The sequence below is a fragment of the Coregonus clupeaformis genome, chromosome 8 (genome assembly GCF_020615455.1).
Source record: "Coregonus clupeaformis isolate EN_2021a chromosome 8, ASM2061545v1, whole genome shotgun sequence".
NCBI classification, from domain to species: Eukaryota; Metazoa; Chordata; class Actinopteri; order Salmoniformes; family Salmonidae; genus Coregonus; species Coregonus clupeaformis.
The window spans coordinates 36,561,516-36,585,982 of NC_059199.1; the positions used below are offsets into that span (position 1 = coordinate 36,561,516).

Below are 24,467 nucleotides of genomic sequence, written 5' to 3' on the forward strand. Positions count from 1 at the left end.
ATGGGTATTCCAGCATGACAATGACCCAAAACACACGGCCAAGGCAACAAAGGAGTGGCTCAAGAAGAAGCACATTAAGGTCCTGGAGTGGCTTAGCCAGTCTCCAGACCTTAATCCCATAGAAAATCTGTGGAGGGAGCTGAAGGTTTGAGTTGCCAAACGTCAGCCTCGAAACCTTAATGACATCCCTCCTGAGATGTGTGCAAACCTGGTGGCCAACTACAAGAAACGTCTGACCTCTGTGATTGCCAACAAGGGTTTTGCCACCAAGTACTAAGTCATGTTTTGCAGAGGGGTCAAATACTTATTTCCCTCATTAAAATGCAAATCAATTTATAACATTTTGACATGCGTTGTTCTGGATTTTTTTGTTGTTATTCTGTCTCTCACTGTTCAAATAAACCTACCATTAAAATGATAGACTGATCATGTCTTTGTCAGTGGGCAAACATACAAAATCAGCAGGGGATAAAATACTTTTTTCCCTCACTGTATGTCTAGACTATGTGCCTGTGTCCACACTGATCACCCAGATAGTACAGTTAAGCAAAAAGGCCAGAGGAGGTGTGGTATATGGCCAATATACCACAGCTAAGGGCTGTTCTTATGCACAACGCAACGTGGAGACAAAACACTTTCTGAGCGAATAATGTAAAGAAGAATACAGAAAAAAACTAAATACCGCAAAGTTTCCTAAGAGCTAGTCGCGGGGCTGCCGACGAAGATGGCGGCTTCATCAGGGCCTGTAACATACTTTGTTTCATGGAAACATGGCTCTCTCTGTATATTCTGTTGAAATCGGTCCAGCCAGATGGGTTCTCAGTTCATCGCGCAGACAGAAATAAATATCTCTCCGGGAAGCAGAAGGGCGGTGGTGTGTGTTTCGTGATTAAGGACTCATGGTGTAATTGTAGTAACATACAGGAACTCAAGTTATTTTGTTCATCCGACCTAGAATACCTCACAATCAAATCCCGACCGTATTATCTCCCAAGATGATTTTATTTGGTTATAGTCACGGCCTTGTACATCCCCCCTCAAGCCGATACCACTACGGCCCTCAAAGAACCACTGGATTTTAGGCAAACTGGAAACCACATATCCTGAGGCTACATTTATAGTAGCCGGAGATTTTAACAAAGCAAATTTGAGGACTAGGCTGCCGAAGTTCTATCAACATATCGACTGTTGTACACGGGCAGCTAAAATTCTCAACCATTGCTATTCGAACTTCCGGGATGGTTATAAGGCCCTCCTCCACCCTCCTTTCGGTAAATCTGACCACGACTCCATTTTGCTCATTCCTTCCTACAAGCAGAAACTCAAACAGGAAGTACCCGTGCTAAGGACTATTGAACGCTGGTCTGACCAATCGGAATCCATGCTTCAAGATTGTTTTGATCACGCGGACAGGGATATGTTCCGGGTAGCTTGCGAAAATAATTTAGACGAATACACTGAAACGGTGAATGAGTTTGTCAGGATATGTATAGGAGATGTTGTGCCCACTGTGACTATTAAAACCTACCCTAACCAGAAACCGTGGATAGATGGCAGCATTTGCGCAAAACTGAAAGCACGAACCACCGCATTTACCCATGGCAAGGTGTCTGGGAATATGGCAGAATACAAACAGTGTAGCTACTCACTCCGTAAGGCAATTAAACAGGCAAAACATCAGTATAGAGACAAAGTGGAGTCGCAATTCAACGGCTCAGTCACGAGATGTATGTAGCAGGGTCTACAGACAATCACGGACTACAGAAGTAAAACCAGCCACGTCGCCGACACCGACGTCTTGCTTCCGGACAAGCTAAACACCTTCTTCGGCCGCTTTGAGGATAACACAGTGCCACCAATGCGGTCCATTACCAAGGACTGTGGGCTCTCCTTCTCCGTGGCCGACGTGAGTAAGACATTTAAGCAAGGCTGCCGGTCTAGATGGCATCCCTAGCCGCATCCTCAGAGCATGCGCAGACCAGCTGGCTGGTGTGTTTATGGACATATTCAATCTCTCCATATCCCAGTCTGCTGTCCCCACACACTTCAAGATGGCCACCATTGTTCCTGTACCCAAGAAAGCAAAGGTAACTGAACTAAATGACTATCACCCTGTAGCACTCACCTCTGTCATCATGAAGTGCTTTGAGAGACTAGTCAAGGATCATATCACCTCTACCTTACCTGTCACCCTAGACCTACTTCAATTTGCTTACCGACCAAATAGATCCACAGACGATGCAATCGCCATCACACTGCACACTGCCCTATCCCATCTGGACAAGAGGAATACCTATGTAAGAATGCTGTTCATTGACTATAGCTCAGCAAGGGTGCATGCTCAGCCCCCTCCTGTACTCCCTGTTCACCCATGACTGCGTGGCCAAGCACACATCCAACTCAATCATCAAGTTTGCAGACGACACAATAGTAGTAGGCTTGATTACCAATAATGACGAGACAACCTATAGGGAGGAGGTGAGGGCTTTGGGAGTGTGGTGCCAGGAAAATAACCTCTTACTCAAAGTCAACAAAACAAAGGAGATGATCATGGACTTCAGGAAACAGCAGAGGGTGCACCCCCCTATCCACATCGACGGGACAGCAGTGGAGAAGGTGGAAAGCTTAAAGTTCCTTGGCATACACATCATTAACAAACTTAAATGGCCCACCCACGCAGCCAGTGTGGTGAAGAAGGCGCAACGGAGCCTCTTCAACCTCAGGAGGCTGTAGAAATTTGGCTTGGCACCTAAAACCCTCACAAACTTTTACAGATGCACAATTAAGAGCATCCTGTCGGGCTGTATCATCGCCTGGTACGGCAACTGCACCGACCTCAACCGCAGGGCTCTCCAGAGGGTGGTGCGGTCTGCCGAACGCAATACCGGGGGTAAACTACCCGCCCTCCAGGACACCTACAGCACCCGAAGTCACAGGAAGGCCAAAAAGATCATCAAGGACATCAACCACCCGAGCCACTGCCTGTTCACCCCGCTATCATCCAGAAGGCGAGGTCAGTACAAATGCATCAAAGCTGTGACAGAGAGACTGAAAAACTGCTTCTATCTCAAGGCCATCAGACTGTTAAATAGCTATCACTAGCTGCTGCTGCCTATTGAAATCACTGGCCACTTTAAGAAATGGAACACTAGTCACTTTAATAATGTTTACATATCTTGCATTACTCATCTCATATGTATATACTGTATTCTATAATATTCTACTGTATCTTAGTCCATGCCGCTCTGTCATTGCTCGTCCATATATGTATATATTCTTAATTCCATTCCTTACTAGATTTGTGTGTATTGGGTATATGTTGTGAAATTGTTAGATGTTACTTGTTAGATATTACTGCACTGTTGGAGCTAGAAGCACAAGCATTTCGCTACACCCGTAATATCATCTGCTAAACACGTGTATGTGACAAATAACATTTGATTTGATTTGATTCATATTGGCCATATACCACAAACCCCCGAGGTGCCTTATTGCTATTATAAACTGGTTACCAACGTAATTAGAGCAGTAAAAATAAATGTTTTGTTATACCTGTGTTATATGGTCTAATATATGGTCTTTTTCAATCGAACGCTGCTGGCACCCGCCCACCCGACTAGAATCACCACTCTTGACGGGTCTGACCTAGAGTATGTGGACAACTACAAATACCTAGGTGTCTGGTTAGACTGTAAACTCTCCTTCCAGACTCACATAAAGAATCTCCAATCCAAAGTTAAATCTAGAATCGGCTTCCTATTTCGCAACAAAGCCTCCTTCACTCATGCTGCCAAACATGCCCTCGTAAAACTGACTATCCTACCGATCCTTGACTTCGGCGATGTCATTTACAAAATAGCCTCCAACACTCTACTCAGCAAATTGGATGTAGTCTATCACAGTGCCATCCGTTTTGTCTCCAAAGCCCCATACGCTACCCACCACTGTGACCTGTACGCTCTTGTTGGCTGGTCCTCACTACATGTTCGTCATCAAACCCACTGGCTCCAGGCCATCTATAAATCACTGCTAGGCAAATCCCCGCCTTATCTTAGCTCATTGGTCACCATAGCAGCACCCACCCGTAGTCTGCGCTCCAGCAGGTATATCTCACTGGTCATTCCCAAAGCCAACACCTCCTTTGGCCGCCATTCCTTCCAGTTCTCTGCTGCCAATGACAGGAACGAATTGCAAAAATCTCTGAAGCTGGAGACTCTTATCTCCCTCACTAACTTTAAGCATCAGTTGTCAGAGCACCTTACCGATCACTGCACCTGTGCACAGCCCATCTGAAATTAGCCCACCCAACTACCTCATCCCTATATTGTTATTTATTTTGCTCTTTTGCACCCCAGTATCTCTATTTGCACATCATCTCTTGCACATCTAGCATTCCAGTGTTAATACTATTGTAATTATTTTGCACTATAGCCTATGTATTGCCTTACCTCCATAACTTGCTACATTTGCACACACTGTATATATATTTTCTGTTGTATTTTTGACTTTATGTTTTTTACCCCATATGTAACTCTGTGTTGTTTTTATCGCACTGCTTTGCTTTATCTTGGCCAGGTCGCAGTTGTAAATGAGAACTTGTTCTCAACTGTCTTACCTGGTTAAATAAAGGTAAAATAAAAAAATTAAATAAAATATACAACGGCTGTCAGCCAATCAGCATTCAGGGCTCGACCCACCCAGTTTATAATTAAGGTTTTACCATTGTAGCAAGTGGCAGAAGTCTAGTCTGGTCCAGTCCAGACACAACCAGTCTGCCGGCTGAAGCAGCTGAATCAGTAACAGACTCTGGGTTGTCTGATTGGATGCACGTCCCTGTGAGGGAAGGGAAGCCATGGGGATAACGGACTAAGCTGAATAACCAAGTAACACAATCAGACAGGAACCACTCAGCACAGCCTAACCCTCTCTGAAACTCCCTTACATCATGCTTATTTACTCATACTCCATTTATTATGGTTGACTTATATATCCCATGCAATTATGTAAGAATAGTATGACCTCTCCATCCCATGTTAATATGTATGATCTTTCCAGTCTCACTCCGAGCCATGATGATTTATTTCCGGTCATTAATTACGTCTTTTAATTTCCCTCACAAATACACAGCGATGTGTTGATATGGAGGAGACAGAAGACAATTGTCTCCATGGCAGTATGATTAAACGCTGATTTCCATATTAATTGCTACGTTCCATTGAGCGGTGAAGACAACTGAGTTCGACGATAAAGACACACGCAGAGAGAGAGAGAGATGACTGTGTGTGACGATAAAAAGCCTAATGGGGTTCCTGGGTTTTATCAACGGGGATCAGGTGTGTGTTGCTCTGCCTGAGGAGAATCGGTCACGGCAGCATCACACACACGCACGCGGACACACACACACACACACACACACACACACACACACACACACACACACACACACACACCGGTTGGTCACAGCAGCACTGTAAAGTACATTAATTAGATATTCCTACAGGGCTGTAACCCTGGAGATAAAGAACGTGATTTAATACGCTGTAATTAAAAGGGTGTGTGTGGGTGTGTGTGTGTGTGTGTGTGTGCAGGATTACAATGATGAGATCCGACAGGCGCAGCTGCAGGAGCTGACCTATCTGAATGGTGGCTCGGAGGATGCCAAGGTGCCAGCGGTGAGGGGCAAGCTGCCTGCAGCACGGGGTAGAGGGACACCTGCCCCAGGACCCATCAGGTACCTACTGCCAACCTGGGTGTGTGTGTGTGTGCGTTCATGCATGTGTGTTGGTGTATGTATTCACTTTTGTGTTTGGTGTGGGGTAGATGGACACATAGACAGATACATAGACCCCATTCCAGAGATGATATTCCAAATAGGAGAGTGTTCTTAGACTAGGACTCATTCCCACAGCCTGAAATTCCTTCAATTCACTTATTCCCATAACTGAAATGAACGACAGCATAAATATGTGTCTGCGTTTTAGTACATTCAATTCAAAACTCTGCTTTGTAATACCAATGGGGGAAAATACACTATCTGACCCAAACGATACACAATACAACTTTAAGGACTATTGAAATTCGAATTAATTTTTGTATGCAACTGTCCTGCTGTACTCTCTTTAAGATGTAACTCCCCAGATAACTTAAAATAACACTAAAATAGTCATTGCCATTCTAATATGTTATAGTATGCATGTTGTGTGGCTCTTAGGCTTTCTACTCTACATTTTAAAATGAAATGCAAAGTATGTTTGTTGCTTGTACTAATAAAAGCAAATCTTTCTCGATTAGATGAAGAGATAAACCAGGTCACAGAGAAGGAATGTGTGTGTGTGTGTGTGTGTGTGTGTGTGTGTGTGTGTGTGTGTGTGTGTGTGTGTGTAGATGTTTGTATTGCTCTGAGAGGGAATATAATTGGATCTTTTTTAAATTAGACAGTAATTAGCATTTAGCATGCCTAATGTGAGTGAGATAAGAAAAAGGTCCTACAGGCAGTGGGGTTTCCAGTAAGTCAAACCATATATTCACTAACAATAATGTGATTGTTTTATTCAGTATATGTCTGAATTGTACAGGTATGTTGGTGACAGTCTCTTGGTCCACTTAAGCCATAGGCCTATGGTCAAAAACATTGCACTATATAGGGAATAGGGTGCCATTTGAGACGAAGCCTACAATTCTCCCCTGCTTGTCCTGTGGTAGGAGTCGAGGAGGTGTGCCCCCTCCCCACGCAGCCGTCCCCCGTGGTGCAGCACCGAGAGGGGCACCCCCCAGCCGGGTACCATCCGCCCGAATGAGGGGCGTGCCAGCACCAAGAGCACGAGGGGCTCCCCCGCCCGCGGGGTACAGACCACCACCTGTAGCACAGGACACATATGGGGAATATGTGAGTATTTACACAATAGGAGGGACATGTGTGTTCATGTATGTACGCTGGCACACGCACGCACGGACACACACACACACACGTGTCTGTATACAGGTATCCTCACGGTAATATCAAAACTGAGAGGGGATTTCACTGGTCCTGTTATGGTAATCCTGGCATGCTAGTTTACCTGTCTGGTCTGGAGGGAGCCCTGTTGAAATTTGAACAGCTGGCAGAGATGAATACTGTATATTAAACCCAGAGTCAGACCCTTTGTACACATGCCAAGGAGGACTCCCTCCTTCCCTCTACCTCCCACCTTACTGTCACAGCAGGTCACCAACCCAGCATATTCAGCAGAGAGTGGTACGGTAGGAGAGAAGGGGGAGGGGAGGAGCAGAGGAGGGGGAGGAGAGGAGGAGAGGAGGGGGAGGAGAGGAGGAGAGGAGGGGGAGGAGAGGAGGACAGGAGCAGAGTTGGTTGCCTCTGTTGGATGAGTACCCTGCCAGCCCATAGCTAACCACATCTGACAGGTTTATATGGAGGTCTGCAGTTAGAATGGGTGGAGGTCGTAGAGAACAAATGGTAGAGTGCCACGACTGGACCAGCTGCTTCACATCATTGTCACAGTGGTAAACTGGCTCCCCAGACACACGCACGCCCGCACACACACACGCCCGCACGCCCGCACACACACACACACACACACACACACACACACACACACACACACACACACACACACACACTCACACTCACACTCACACTCACACTCACACTCACACTCACACTCACACTCACACTCACACTCACACTCACACTCACTCACACTCACACTCACACTCACATTCACACTCACTCACACACACACACACACACACACACACCTGGGGATCTGGGAGGCAGAGCACCACAGACATCTGGCTGATGATAAATCTTCACCATATCGCTATGAATTACAGACTGAATGAGCTCTACTGCTCTCCATCCAATGAGAGGGTTGATAATAGACACACCTACTGTTCTGTTGTTGTCGTCATTGAGCGGTACTAACAAATAGGCTCTTGTAGTTTTCTATGAAGTGACTGCTGAGGAGGAGATGTATTTCTTGCTCATACTTCCTGTCTCATTCTTCCAGTGTTCACCTTGTCTACAGACAGTCTGGGTCAGCCCAAGGGCTTGAAGCCATATTCTGTTTATTCAGCATGTTTTAGAGGAGTTAACCATACAATATCACTTACTGCAGGGGTCCCTAATTACATTCAGCAGCAGGCAGACTTTTTCTTGAGCGGATGGTTAGGGGGCCGGAAGATAGTAATACATAATTTGTACACTGCAAATTGACCTCAAGAAGCCCAAACAGATGTAGTATTTCACAGAAACAGAATAATTTCAAACCTTGATTACATTGTGATACGATCACATACACCTCTCTATTTATTAGGGATGTTCATCTCTCCTTACAAGCACAATATCTAGATACATGGGCTCCGATACGATACAGGAACGATACTTTTAGTTTAAAACGATTCGGTATGATTTGATTAGAGGAACGAATCGATTAGATTCGGTTTGATACGATATGATCCGATGCACTAACAATTGTTGCATGAACACATTCATTTTCCATTCTAAATGAATATCTGATCGTGATGGAGCTCAGGAGCTGGATCTGTCTGAGCTGACTTCTCTGAGCTGAGCGGCTCTGTGTGTGTGTGTGTGTGTGTTTGTGTGTGTGTGTGTGTGTGTGTGTGTGTGTGTGTGTGTGTGTGTGAGCTGAGCCATAGGGCAGACTAAGCATCTACCACTATCAGATTAGGTTGTGCAATTTGTTTTTGTCCCCCCACATTTTATCTGAAGTCCTCATCACCCACTGATTAACTTCTCATATAGCAGATTAACATGTATTGAGCTAGTTATATGTCAATATTTATCTTTAGAAATGAGCTATTACATTCAAAGCCAAATAATATAACACAGCTTTGGATTTCACCCCAGTCTCAAAAGTGAATGGTTTTGACTGTTTGGAACATTAAGGAGGAGAGCTGCTCTCTTCTCCCGTTCTGACCAGTTTGGCGTTCAAAAATGATTACTTTCCTTTTTATGAAATTACACCTCTACCCTGTTAATGTAAATATGACCAAATACACTGACTGTTTAAAGCAGAACTACCAAAAATATTTTGTACAGTGAACCTGCCAATCGAAAAGCCCCAATCAGCAGTTATATGTGCAATCAGCAAGATGTGAGTTGTGTCCACTCCGGTAGCCTACACATTTGGTAACAATGACCCAGTAAATGACATTGGTTGTCCCTGAATTAATAAAGCCTATGATTTAATAATTCGAAAGCCATTTTACAAACATCTGAATGCTGAAGGTGACACACAGATGTAGCCTACCGATATTAGAACAGAGATGGGGTAGGCCTACCTCTCGTTGGCGCGAGCAGCTGCGTCTCCCGCACTGTGCACACAGTTGTTATCTGACTTGTAGATCAATGTCATACGCAGTTACATGTATAGAGTTTGATAGGCTGAAGGAGAGAACGAATCGATTCAGTCAGAACAGATTAGAGGTATTTTCTGAACAAGCCATTCAAAAAATATATGAGTAAAAAAAGAAAATAAATTCACCCGTGGGCCTACTGTATGGAGCATGACCTACTGTATGGAGCATTCTGGAATTACAATGTCTTTGTTTTGGTGATTCAATTACTTTCAGAATTCAGTGGCTTTACTGTGCTGAATCATTCCCTCTCTCTTATATCAGTGATTTGATAAGAACAGTAAGTAGTGATATCAGATTATTGGGGAATCTAATTTGTAGAAAACAAAATTATGAATGAGATTATTTGCCTGGCAGTCTGAGGCTGATTACACAATCCAGTAATTGCATCCAAATCTCATTCCATATATTTCATAGGCCACACACATACACACGCACCCACACAAACACATTTGTGCACACACACACACGCACGCACACAAGGCCATAAGGAACCTGTTCCCGACCTGACTGTCAGCCCATTGGAGAGGAATTAGTAGTAATAAAATCGTGATTATTCTGCCTACTATCAATTTCTTACCATTCACCAGGAATCAGAAACACTTGTCATTTCAATTTGGACTGATAATGAGAAAGGTGAAGATGAAGAATGTGAGGAGACAGACAGTGAAGGGTTTATGTGGTGTAAGGAGACAGTGGAGTGAAGGGAAGGCACACAGTGTAGTGTAGGGAGAGAAACAGACAGAAAGTGGAGAGCTTTCTTGTTAAACCGTAGTGACAGTGAAGTCATTCCCAGGGTGATGCCTGGTGACGGAAATACTGCTACAAGCTCATTTCTCATACCGTCCTCATGAGTTATTGTCTACTTCCTGTCCATCCAGTATGGTGCAGGCCTCGGTCACATCACAGGCCTCGAACTCAAACATGAGTTCCATCTGTTTATAAGTAGAAAAAACATGTTGAAACATGTTGAAATGCCAATGCAATCCTCCTCTCTTTCATGTTGCCCTAACGGTCTATGACTCCTGTTGTCCTAGGCTACCTGGCTACCTGGCTAAAATGCTTGCTCTCTAGCCTACTGTAACTTCCTTTCATGGGCAACGATGAGCCAGCTAGTTAACATTAGCCTACTACATCTAGCTACATATTGAACTTCCATCCTCTCAGGCCAGGGGCACAATGTATTAATTTATGGTTGAATCAGAATCGCCATTATAATCATTGGCCAGTCCAAAACCCTATCTCCATCCATGGCTAATTTAGGAAAGGGCCAATTTTAGCTAGCTAGCTAGCCACCAGAGTACAACAACACAACGAGATGCAACAATTCAAGTTTTGGCTATTGGTGTGAAGCCAAATACAAATTGGCTTCCCTTTACACTTTTTTGGGGTGCACCACGACCATTCACAGTTGAGCTCACTCAGTTTAGCTCAACACTGATTGGCTACTATTTATATAAAAAAATGTATCAAGGGAGGCCAAATGCTCACTGGCTTCTCCTGCATTTATTGCTATGAGGCAACAATATCATACTCTTTTTGACCAGACAGCATCAGGTAGATGGGCTATACATACAGAGACAGAGGGGCACTTTCGCTCACTCAGATGCTTTCTCCGGTGAGATACATTCAGCCTCTTGTGAATTGAAGGAACATTTTGAAACAAAGAGAGACGAAAGATACATTATTTTATATGTTATTGTCTTTTTTTATTGGACTTTGTTTGGGAGAAGCCTGGCTTCCCTTGGCATCCATCCATGAATACACGCCACTGCACAAAGACCAGGTTTTTTTTTATAATGGTTCGCAAAGAAGGGCACATATTAATAGATGGGTGAAAATAAAAAAAAGCAGACATTGAATATCCCTTTGAGCATCAAATCAAATCAAATTGTATTTGTCACATGCTTCGTAAACAAAAGGTGTAGACTAACAGTGAAACGTTTACTTACAGGCTCTTTCCAACAATGCAAAAAAATTACAGAGAAGTAGTAGAAAGAAAAATAATAATAATAACACAAGGAATAAATACACAATGAGTAACGATAATTTGGCTATATTCACGGGGTACCAGTTCCGAGTCGATTTGCAGGGGTATGAGGTAGTTGAGGTAGATATGTACATATAGGTAGGGACAAAGTGACTAGGCAACGGGATAGACAATAAACAATAACTGCATGTGATAAGTCAAAAGAGATTAGTGCAAAAAGGTCAATGCAGATATTCCGGGTAGCTATTGGTTTACTATTTAACTAACTATTTAGCAGTCTTATGGCTTGGGGGTAGAAGCTGTTCAGGGTCCTGTTGGTTCCAGACTTGGTTCATTGGTACCGCTTGCCATGCGGTAGCAGAGAGAACACTCTATGACTTGGGTGACTGGAGTCTTTGACATTTTTTGGGGCCTTCCTCTGACACCGCCTGGTATAGAGGTCCTGGATGGCAGGGAGCTCAGCCCTAGTGATGTACTGGGACGTATGCACTACCCTCTGTAGCACCTTGCGGTCGGATGCCAAACAGTTGCCATAACAAGCAGTGATGCAGCCAGTCAAGGTGCTCTCAATGGTGCAGCTGTATAACGTTTTGAGGGTCTGAGGGCCCATGCCGAATCTTTTCAGTTTACTGAGGGGGAAGAGGTGTTGTCGTGCCCTCTTCACGTCTGTGTTGATGTGTGGGGACCATGATAGTTCCTTAGTGATGTGGACATCGAGGAACATGAAGCTCTCGCCCTGTTCCACAATACACCTAGTCACTGCAAAGATACAGGCATCCTTCCTAACTCAGTTGCCAGAGAGGAAGGAAACTGCTCAGGGATTTCCCCATGAGGCCAATGGTGACTTTAAAACATATACAGAGTTTAATGGCTGTAATAAGAGATAACTGAGAATGGATCAACAACCGTCACTGTGTACCACTCTTCATATTTTCAAGCATGGTGGTGGCTGCATCATGTTATGGGTATGCTTGTCATCGGCAAGGACTAGGCATTTTCTTTGGATAAAGATCCTAGAGGAAAACATGGTTCAATCTTCTTTCCAACAGACACTAAGAGACAAGTTCACCTTTCAGCAGGACAATTACCTTAAACACAATGCCAAATATACACTGGATGACATTGAATGTTCCTTAATGGCCTAGTTACAGTTTTGACTTAAATCCAGTGCTTAATTTGAGCCGCATCGTGCTGGAACAGGATCCGGCACCTCTCCGTGTTGGACTTGTTTCGTTCCGGAACCTGTTTGGCCGGATCCGGTGCCTCTCAGTGACATTAAAACGAATTGTCACTTTTTGCAATGTAAAAATTATAATAAAAGCGATCAAAGTTAATGCTCCTGCAACCCCCCCCGTCACAGAACTAGAATGATATTCACTTTCTCTCCCTCTCTCTGCTCTGATATACATAACTCTGCAACTCTCATCTCTCCAGCATTGTACTTCATCATTTATTTCCTTATAGAGCCGTGCGGTGGGTTCTGGAGGAGCTGCAGCACGCCTGATAAATTGAAATAAATGTGACAAAGTTATAGAGTTACTGCTGTCTGTTCAGAAATAAATTAATAATTCAGAATAGCCTACTACACCATGAGAAAGCCTAAAACTTTGCCAGAGTATAAATAGCTTCTTTAAAAAAATAGTCTAGCTGAGGAGTGTAGCCCCATAACAAGGCATAGCCTACAGTCGGGAATGCGTGGCAAATCTGTCAGTGAATAAAGAGCATGCAGACAAAACTGGCCTTTTGCTATATTTAAATTAGTCTACAATCGCGGGAAAACACCGGTTGGAAAGCAAATGGCTCCTGCTGAAAAGAGAAGACTCTAATCTGTCAGCTGTAGGCTACCAAAATATTTGATCAACTTGTCTTCCAAATATTGTTTTACAAAGTAAAACAAGAGAGAGAGAGATAGAGAGGCTTTTGGCACGATCACATATTCCATCACCAGCGAGTGAGCTGCGCATCATTGGGTGAGTCAGTGAAACTGAAAAGCATTTTTAGGACTATAATTTAATCCTCATATTGTAGCATACAATATGTCTCCCAGGGACGGCCTGTTCAATAGGGCGATATGGGCGACGCACTGCCAAACGGGAAAAGGAAGGGATTTTTTTTCTAATCAATTATATCACGGCAACAGTAGTTATCAGTGTTCACGTCTGATCTGCCAGCCACTAAATGTCAAATCAGGCTAAAGTCGTGCTTCAAATGGCCCCGCCCGTTTTTGGGGCGATTTCAGTCAAGTTGAAAATCGCCCAGAAGTCTCTCATAGCCTGTCATGTAAAATCTATTTTTTTCAAATTTCAAAGCTTTCAATACATTCTCTATGGGTGTCTGTGGGCTTGCACTTACGCGCTTTCGTCATACGTGACGTAACCATGAACGTAACTCAAGACAATAGCGGCTAGCAGCGTCTCTGTTGCGACCTGCAGTGTGGCGTTATTTTATGTTTTTAATTTGTAGACTTAGTTTACAAACATTCTGCCAACCATGGATTTCCAGTGGTTGGTTTTGGACTGATCTTGTTGATCGTGGTACATACCCGCTACGTAACGGACTAAATAATGAAAACGCTGCTGGCAGCGGAATCCCAATACAGCTGGGAGACTTGGCTGGATGACAGAGTCCCGGACAGAGAAGTGGAGCCGGCCGGCTTCACCCTGGTCAGAGCGGACCGCGATCCTGGTAAGAGAGCGACTCTGTACCCGACATTGAACTGCTTTCTGTGTCATTGCGACCTTACTATCTGCCCCGTGAGTTCCCCCAATTGTTTGTTACCGTTGTGTACTGTTGATAATCACAAGTTTACTGGAGAACTGAGACCAAGTAGAGACTTTGGACAGGGTGGATATGGTATAATAAAGGCAGTTTATTCAGAGGTAAAGATATCTGGAATCGCGTGCACGGACTCGTTCGTCAAACTCTTAGGGAGAAGAGAGCCCCGAAAACATTGTGTGCAGACATTTTATACAATAAATGATGTAGGTTGAATCTAGTAGTTCTGATCTTCTGATTGGTCCTGATGAGTTGGGCGAGGTCCCCTCCACTGTTGCATTGGCTCTGAGTCGGGTTCTCTGTCTTCAAATGTTCAGCCTAAAGAGAGGGGATTCTTGTGTGTGTGTGTGTGTGTGTTTAACAGTGATGATGTGTGTGTGTGTGTGTGTTATCAGTGATGATGTGTGTGTGTGTGTGTGTGTGTGTCCTCAGAGCAAGAACTCGTGAGTTGGAAGAACTGAGAGACCTATGGCGTGGGTGTTGTCCTTGGCCACCTGCTGACAAGGCTGACAAGATAGGACTCTTTTGTCCATTGTTATAGGATAGGAACAGCATTGATTGAAAACAAACGCCCAACACAAAATGGGTCATGCACAAGATTTTAGTCAGACCAAGCTATAACATTATATATTTACTACGACAGTACATTCAACCAAAAGCTAATATAACAAAGGCATCAGAGATTATTTATAATCTGTCACAGAAACTGGAATCCATCTCCCCAGATCAGTCAATAAATGCTTCTGGTATTGACTTATATGCTGCCCCTGTCTTCATGTTGTTGCTGGACATATCTTTTTTAAAATGTGTGTAGGTCACCTAAATCATCAGAAAAATTGCCCCTCCTGAGAATTTTTTCAGGAGCCGCCACTGATGTCTCCACATACCTAGGCATAGGCTATTGATGGATTCAAGACAAGGTCGTTTTCATTGATCTCAGATTCTCAGTTTGTCAGTGTCAAAGTAGCCTGTCCATTTCGATCATTTGTGTGGTATTATGGTGCTTTCAAGACAACTGGGAACTCTGACAAAAAAAGTGGTTGAATCATGACGTCAGTGATCTTCAGGTCTGAAGGTCAGAGCTCTAGAAAGAGGCCAGAGTTCCCCACTTGGAATTTCAAGTTGGATGACCGTTCAAAACTAATTTTCCCAGTCGGAGCTTGTTTTTTCCAGATTTCCCAGTTGTCTTGAACGCACTGAAGTCGGAAGTCTGAGATTTCCCAGTTTTTTGAACGCGTCATAAATAAATATTATGCCAAAGTCTCCAGTCATGACGTAGAATTGTATGAAATGGATTTATAAAAGGCCAAACATTTCCCGGACCCTACGCAACAAAAAGAAAATCCAATGTGTGCAACTTCTGTAAGCGCCTCTACACTACTGCTCTATGCCACTACGCAAATGTGATGATATGCATGCAATGCTTTATTAGAATTTTTTTTTTTTTTATGCCTTCCGGTACCACAGAGCTCCCCAGGTCACCCTCTCACGTTCACTTTTTATTCCGGCACCTCCCGATTTACAAATTAAGCAATGCTTAAATCAGCTTGAAAATCTATGGCAAGACTTGAAAATGGCTGTCTAGCAATGATCAACAACCAACTTGACAGACCTTTAAGAATAATGGGCAAATATAGTAAAATCCAGGTGTGTAAAGCTCTTAGAGACAAGCTTTATGGTGGGGAACTACACATGCGGAGATCATCCGTCTCACAAAGACACTGCGGTTGGAACCAGAAATCTCCAATTTGGACTCCAGACCAAAGGACACATTTCCACCGGTCTAATGTCCATTGCTCGTGTTTCTTGGCCCAAGCAGGTCTCTTCTTCTTATTGGTGTCCTTTTGTAGTGGTTTCTTTGCAGCAATTCGACCATGAAGGCCTGATTCACACAGTCCCCTCTGAACAGTTGATGTTGAGATGTGTCTGTTACTTGAACTCTGTGAAGCATTTATTTGGGCTGCAATTTCTTAGGCTGGTAACTCTAATGAACTTTTCCTCTGCAGCAGAGGTAACTTTGGGTCTTCCATTCCTGTGGCAGTCCTCATGAGAGCCAGTTTCATTATAGCGCTTGATGGTTTTTGCGACTGCACTTTAAGAAACGTTCAAACTTCTTCAAGTTTTCCATATTGACTGACCTTCATGTCTTAAAGTACTGATGGACTGTCGTTTCTCTTTGCTTATTTGAGCTGTTCTTGACATAATATGGACTTGGTCTTTTATCTTCTGTATACCCCCCCACCTTGTCACAACACAACTGATTAGCTCAAACGCACTAAGAAGGAAATGAATTCCACAAATTAACTTTTAAGAAGGCACACCTGTTAATTGAAATGCATTCCAGGTGACTACCTCATGAAGCTGTTTGAGAGAATGCCAAGAGTGCGCAAAGCTGTCATTAAGGCAAAGGGTGGCTATTTGAAGAATCTCAAATATAAAATATATTTTGATTTGTTTAACACTTTTTTTAGTTACTAAATACATGATTCCATATGTGTTATTTCATAGTTTTGATGTCTTCACTATTATTCTACAATGTAAAAAATAGTAAAAATAAAGAAAAACCCTTGAATGAGTAGGTGTGTCCAAACCTTTGACTGGTAGTGTAATTCTAACATGTATTGACTTAGGGGGTTGAATACTTATCTAATCAAGATACATTAGTATTTTATATACATTTTCTTCCACTTCGACACTACAGAGTATTTTGTGTAGATCATTGACAAAAAATGACAATTAAATCCATTTGAATCCCACTTTGTAACACAAAAAAAACAACCTCAAGGGGTATGAATACTCTCTGAAGGCAGTGTACAACTAACAGCATTGCTAAAAAACACATCTGGTAAAATTCATCCCAGATAAAAGAACAACATGATCCCTTTGGGTGGTGAGGGGCAGAGCAGTGTGTTTGTGTGTGTGTGTGTGTGTGTGTGTGTGTGTTTGTGTGTGTGTGTGTGTGTGTTTGTGTGCTTATGTGTGTGTGTGTGTGCGTGCGTGTGTTGCACAATGCAAGTGGGTTAGTTTTGTTTATGATAATTCCCTCAGAGTTCTCTCCTCTATGCTGTAAATTAGAGTGTGTGTGTGTGCGCATGTGTGTGTGTGTTAGAAGCTAGGCTGGGCTACACCCTTCTTGCTGACACTGTAAAGAGAAGACAAGTGTTATATTGTAGCTGACAACAGTGTAATGCTCCTGAATGCAGTATAATGTATATACGGGTTACATACAATACAAACATATTATATTGCTCTTTGAAATGGTTCATCTCTTTGCATTATATTGGGTTTGTCCTCTGGATTTGTGACAGTGATTTTTATAGTAATGTCAATGGCAAAGAAGGCATACTGTCCTTACATAGCACACAAAAAACAGGTTTCAAAAGTAGATATTTCTGCTATGATCATGAGAAAAACTTGTTCATACAGACGTAGGATCTTAATTTGACCCAGTTTGCTACAGCAGGATAATAATCCGACAGCAACAAGAAATTTGAATTATTATGTGGATTATAATTAATTGACATTTTTCTGAAGGGAAAATCAGGTCTGAAATTTCTAAGTGGAAATTACAAAGTTCATAAGTATTTTTAAACCTCAAATACACTACAAGTTTCACATTTCCTGCAGCAGGGTGATCAATTTAAGATCCTACATCTGTACTGTATAACAGCAATGACTTGTACTTTATTTGTTTGTAAATATAGTGTTGTGGAAATTACCACCAGGGACACCTGAAGTCAATCTTAAATGAATCATTCTTTATTAACAGCAAGCTGGAGAGGTCACAGTCAAACTTATATGCATAAAGTACCGGTCTGAAGTGAGCTCTCCCGGGGCAGTCCTGTTAGTTCTCTTATATACTGCTTACACAGACAAGCTACATAGGCATGGTTCATAGGGTTGGTTCCTGCATGTGTCTTGCACCGTCTCCTATCTTAACTTATAGAACATATTTTGGGCGTTCTGCCAGATGGTCCTAAAGAGGGGGTCATGACCCCTTCATATCTTTATTAAGCACAGGCAGGAACCAATAATTATTTATGACACGAAAGACGAGATGAACATTTTCAAGGCTATCTCTTCACGCGATAAAATTTCCTTCACAATAGGTTAGAAACAGCATATAAATACTATTTGAAATGACAGTGATGATGATGGTTGTATAAAGTCTAACTCTCATGGAGATGCTATGGCGGTGTGAAACTCCAAACCTCCCCTCTGTATTTCAGCAGCATCCCTCCCTATCTGTTCCTCTGATCCACTGGGTATATTGTAGAGCACAGTAAAGCGTCTGTGATACTGTTGTTGAAACATTCAGTGCCAGAGCCTCTGTTAGTCACTATGGCCTCTGAGGGCAGCCCTTATCTTTTAACTACACGCATCTCAGCTCTCCTCTGGCATACAAATGAAAGACTCACTTAGGAGCTGTCTCTTTGCTCTATATGCTTTCTCTGTCTGCTCTCTCTCTCTCTCTGTTCTCTATACCCTCTCTCTTTCTCTCTCTTTCTATCTCTCTGTCCTCTCTCTTCTGCTCCCTTCATCTTTCTCTTCTGTCTGGTCCCCCCTCTCTCTCTCTCTCTCTGTTCTCTACCCCCTCTCTCTTTCTCTCTCTTTCTATCTCTCTGTCCTCTCTCTTCTGCTCCCTTCATCTTTCTATTCTGTCTGGTCCCCCCTCTCTCTCTCTCTCTCTGCTCCCTCCATCCCTTTCTGACATGCTAATCCTGTTTAAACTTGGAAATGTAGCCATATTGTATTAGTGCAGTGTGTGTATGCCCTCATTTATCCCTCCAACACATTTCATTCATACTGCTAGTTACTGAGCTGTGCTATCAGTGCTTTGCAAGAGGCGAAACAAAGGTATGTGACTAGCATTACCTATTGCAGTCAAGTTTCTGATTGAAAAGTTGTTCTAATTTCCCAAAGGCCCATCTTTCTAAAGAAAAGTCTAGCTAACATAATAAAATATGTTGCTAACCTGCAAGCATGCTTAGTAAAACAGCCATGTTCTGGGTTGAGTTCTCCCCTAACTCACTTAGAGTGGAGCTGGTAAGTTAAACGACAATAACATGACATTGTTAGGCTCTAATGTGGATTTATAGAGCACTGAACATCACACAGTAAGAACATTTACATGAGGAAAGACAGCACCCTGAAGACCTGAAAATGGTTGTCTAGCAATGATCAACAACCAACTTGACAGAGCTTGAAGAATTTTGAAAAGAATAATAGGCAAATGTTGCAAATTCCAGGTGTGAAAAGCTCTTAGAGATTTACCCAGAAAGACTCACAGCTAAAATCGCTGCCAAAGGTGCTTCTAAAAAGTATTGACTCAGGGGTGTGAATATTTATGTAAATGATATATTTCTTTATTTGATTTTCAATAAATTAGCAAATATTTCTAAAAACATGTTTTCACTTTTTCGTTATGGGGTATTGTGTGTAAAAAATATTTAATCCATTTATCGGGCTGTAACACAACAAAATGTGGAATAAGTCAGAAGTCTGAAGGCACTGTATATAGTGGGGTCTGAAATTATTGACACCCTTGATAAAGTTGTGCAATAATAATGGTATAAAATAAATAATTAAAATACTGTGCTATATTGTAATACAATTTGTTTAACAGGTAATATATTTTTTCTCTTAAAAAGGTATTGATCAAAATTATTGACACCCAATAAGATTCTTATCAATAAAGTAGTCAAAAGTTTAGTATTTGGTCCCATATACCTAGCACACGATGACTACATCAAGCGTGTGACTAGAAACTTGTTGGATGCATTTGCAGTTCATTTTTATTGTGTTTCACATTAAGTTGTGCCAATAGAAATGAATGGTAAATAATGTTTTGTGTAATTTTATAGTCACTTTTATTGTAAATAATAATATATGTTTCTAAACACTTCTACATTATTGTGGATGCTACCATGATTACAGATAATCCTGAATGAATTGTGAATAATGATGAGTTAGAAAGTTACAGAGGGTCAAAGATCATACCCCCAAGACATGCTAACCTACCCTGTTATTGGTAATGGTGAGAGATTAGCATGTCTTGGGGTATGATCTTTGACCCTCTCTGACTTTCTCACTCATAAATGTTTTCAATAATTTTGATCCCTACCTTTTTGACAAAAAATGTTTTACTCGTTAAATAAAATATCTTTCTCTGAGCAATTGTATTAGTATAAAATAATATAATTTCCCCCCCAAAAATTGCATAAAATATAGCTCAGTATTTTTATGAATTATTTTTGCTCTAACCTAGCTATCTTAAGATGAATGCAATTACTGTAAGTCGCTCTGGATAAGAACATCTGCTAAATGACTAAAATCTCAAATGTAATGTTTTACATACAGATGTCATATTATTTCTTAAACATGTTTTTAATATTGATGTTACAAATGTATCATTTGTACATTTCTTTATTAAAAATGTAGTTATTTGTTACATTTGGCTGTGTAAAACCTAGCAGTCCTACTTATTTCTCTGAGAGTGAGGCAGATATATAGGATACAAATAAAAATAGACATGAAATTTGTCTCTCTGAAATGAAACCATCAAGTGATAGGTTTTAAACAAATACATGTCTGTCATTGAACAACCCCATGCCATGATTAGATAGTGAAAAAACTCACCAATCTCTTTCATAATTTCTTTAAACAATAAAATATCATTTACCAACATTTCTAAAAATGGATATACAGCATTTTGGAATGAAACTCTTCAAATATGAATCATATTATATATTATATAGGTATTTTGCATATTGACGTCACAGCCAAACATTGTATCATGACCTTACAGTCCATAATACATAATCCACCAACAAACAGCCATGACAGTTGACAGTTGATGATCAGATTTACACACCCGTGATCTAACATGGTAATATTGATGTTGATACTGTGGTGATTAGAAAACCAGAGGCCAGGGAACTGAATGTGCCTCCCAATTGGTACCCTATACCCTATATAGTGCACTAATTAGGAAGGAATGGGGTGCCATTTGGGACGCATACAGATTTACACAACCAGCCCAACTTTGATTAACTTTATTTTCCATCATCATACACAGTTAGTTCGTTAACTTCCTCAGGATTAAAGATAAAAGAGTGGATTCAAATGGTGGCGTTTGGCAGAAGCATGTTTCTAATCAGGCATTAGAGGCTTTCATAATAAAATGGAGATGATGATGAGTATGTTCTCTCTCTCTCTCTCACTCTCTCTCTCTCGCTGTAATTCTCTCAGTTTGTGCATGCAAATCACCCAGATGGAATTAGTGCTGGACTGTTGGGGGTGAGGGGGATGAGGGATGTGTCATGAGGGGTCGACATATTTGTGGAACATAAGTCCCATTTATCCTAAATTAGGACGGGTGCGGCTCTGTGCCCCTTTGATGTTTCACTAGGCAGGGGGTTAGGGGACTGGGGGGTGGTGAGAGGGGGAGGAGGGGGGGAGGAGAGGGGATATTGCTGGAGCTCAAGCAGAGGTTTGAGGCTCATCTTCAGAGATGGTGATGAAATGAACTCGGGCATGAGGAGATACATCTGGCTGTCACGCACACACACACACGCACACACACACACGCACACACGCACACACACACACAAGGACAGAGCTACGTGTATGTGGAGCAATGGTTCACCCCCTATTCTTCTAATATACTCCCAATCGAGAAATAACGTGTGTCATTTGAGATCAGTAAATATTTTCGATGTCAGAGTAGTTTGAAAGACAGTAAAAAAATCTATTTGTGGGGTGGTGTCTTCAGATACATGACAGTTAACGTATGCATAAAATAAACATTTACACATGAAATCGTTAGATTTGTGAATGCATTTTGGAGCATCTGTGCTGATCTTTAATTGATTACAGCAGTATCCAACTGTCGGTAATGATCGGTTGGGGAACCATTCACATTTAGGGATCAGAAGATTGCTTTTGACATACTTCCAGGAATTAACAGAGGTACAATAAAGGAATTAGCTGAGGTGTAAAAAAAAATGGTTGATGAATAGTATAGTTCTAAAGGAGACAACTATAGATAGAAACACACTATGTTATGACCAACTGAAGTGGATGGACTGAGTGACCTGGACTGACCAGTCCCATGGCAGACATGGGATTTCATCCTCCTCTTCTGATTTATCCTCAAACCTCTTTAGAGGTGATTGCAGAGCGCAGAAAAATGAAGTTGTGGTGATGTTTATAAATGTTCTTTATGTATTTGATCCTCTCTTTCTATCTCCAGGAATATGATGATGGATACGGGACAGCTTACGATGACCAGGGTTATGACTCCTACGACAACAGTTACAGCAATCAAGGACAGAAGTAAGAGTCCGTTTCCTGTTTCTCAGGGGTCCTTATCATCCTAACCCCTGTTTTAGCAAGACGATACTGTAGTGTCTATTATTGGTGTTCATTAGTTAAATAGGGGGGAAAAGGATTCTTACGTGGGCAAATCAAGTGGACCCTATAAGGATCTTAATCAAAAATACATCAAGTTTGTCAGAAATTGTTAGCTGGATGTTGCATCAGTGCTATACATCAGATTAGCATGTTAGCATGGTTGTTCTCCATTAGCAGCATGTGAACTAGAGGTCTTCACGGATCTACCCGAACCCGATTACCGGAGATCCGACCTGGTTGGGTCCCACATTTTGTAGTTAACCGTCGGATCCCGCTCGGTGGCCACGTGCCTCGGAACTGTGTAAAAATATGTGAAATACTGACCGGATCTGTAATTATATTTGAAGAGTTAGTTCCTAAACAACATAAATGCACATTGCACACATTTACATTTACATTGTATTATCTTAAATGATTGTCAGGCGGTCCCTCTTTCATCAAACCAAATGTGTCAATATTATTTTGTGACAAAACAGCATATTCACTTTATGAAAACCAGCCACTGCGCACTGCACGTGAAATAGGCTATAGGCCTACTTGTTGTGGGAGAGGAGGACGCAGCGGAAAATAATTATAGCCTAGGCTATATAAAGTGTGTTTCTGAAACATTGAGTCGTTTTTAGCTGATGTGAAAAAAAAAGAAACTGCATGAAAGACAGGCTGTTAAAACCAACAGGCAAATTATCTGTATTCGCCTCATTTATGCACATTGTGGATACGGAGGGGAAAAGGTTGCCCATATTTTCAAGACCTGAGCTACTTAATGTAATAGTTTTATTGATTTAATTTACTAGTTTATTTATGCTTTTTTTATTTGTTTAGGCTTGGCCTATTTAGTAGACTATTTAGCTATTTTATTTAATAACAGTTTGTTAATTCATGTTGAATGACTCGAGTCAAGTGCGATATATGATGAGTGACTCATTCATGCGCTAGTTTCCTAGCTTTCATTCAAATAAATATGTTATGGGCTACTGCCCATAATGCCAATGCATTTTTTCTGGTCGTCTTTAATAAAGAACATTTTTGACCAAGTTAATCTGCTCATGTTGTGTGTGTACAGTTGAAGTCGGAAGTTTACATACACCTTAGCCAAATACATTTAAACTCAGTTTTTCACAATTCCTGACATTTAATCCTAGTAAATATTCCCTGTTTTAGGTCAGTTAGGATCACCACTTTATTTTAAGAATGTGAAATGTCAGAATAATAGTAGAGAGAATGATTTATTTCAGCTTTTATTTAATTCATCACATTCCCAGTGGGTCAGAAGTTTACATACACTCAGTTAGGATTTGGTAGCATTGCCTTTAAAATGTTTAACTTGGATCAAACGTTTCGGGTAGCCTTCCACAAGCTTCCCACAATATGTTGGGTGACTTTTGGCCCATTCCTCCAGACAGAGCTGGTGTAACTGAGTCAGGTTTGTAGGCCTCTTTGCTCGCACACGCTTTTTCAGTTCTGCCCACAAATTTTCAATAGGATTGAGGTCAGGGTTTTGTGATGGCCACTCCAATACCTTGACTTTGTTGTCCTTAAGCCATTTTGCCACAACTTTGGAAGTATGCTTGGGGTCATTGTCCATTTGGAAGACCCATTTGCAACCAAACTTCCTGACTGATGTCTTGAGATGTTGCTTCAATATATCCACATAATTTTCCTTCCTCATGATGCCATCTATTTTGTGAAGTGCACCAGTCCCTCCTACAACAAAGCACCCCCATAACATGATGATGCTGCCACCCCTGTGCTTCACGGTTGGGATGGTGTTCTTCGGCTTGCAAGTACCCCCCCTTTTCCTCCAAACATAACGATGGTCATTATGGCCAAACAGTTCTATTTTTGTTTCATCAGACCAGAGGATATTTCTCCAAAAAGTATGATCTTTGTCCCCATGTGCAGTTGCAAACCA

At 41.8% G+C, this 24,467-nt stretch overlaps 1 protein-coding gene across 3 annotated transcripts in view; it reads left to right on the forward strand.

Annotated features, from left to right (window-relative positions):
* LOC121571954 (KH domain-containing, RNA-binding, signal transduction-associated protein 3) overlaps nt 1-24,467 on the forward strand; it is a 176,408-nt gene that overhangs the window by 135,524 nt on the left and 16,417 nt on the right. For all 3 annotated transcript variants that reach the window (XM_041883758.2, XM_041883759.1, XM_041883760.1), the window contains exons 5-7: nt 5,589-5,731; nt 6,703-6,886; nt 22,395-22,477. In XM_041883758.2, coding sequence (XP_041739692.1) covers nt 5,589-5,731; nt 6,703-6,886; nt 22,395-22,477 — 410 coding nt within the window. The remainder of the gene's footprint in view (nt 1-5,588; nt 5,732-6,702; nt 6,887-22,394; nt 22,478-24,467) is intronic.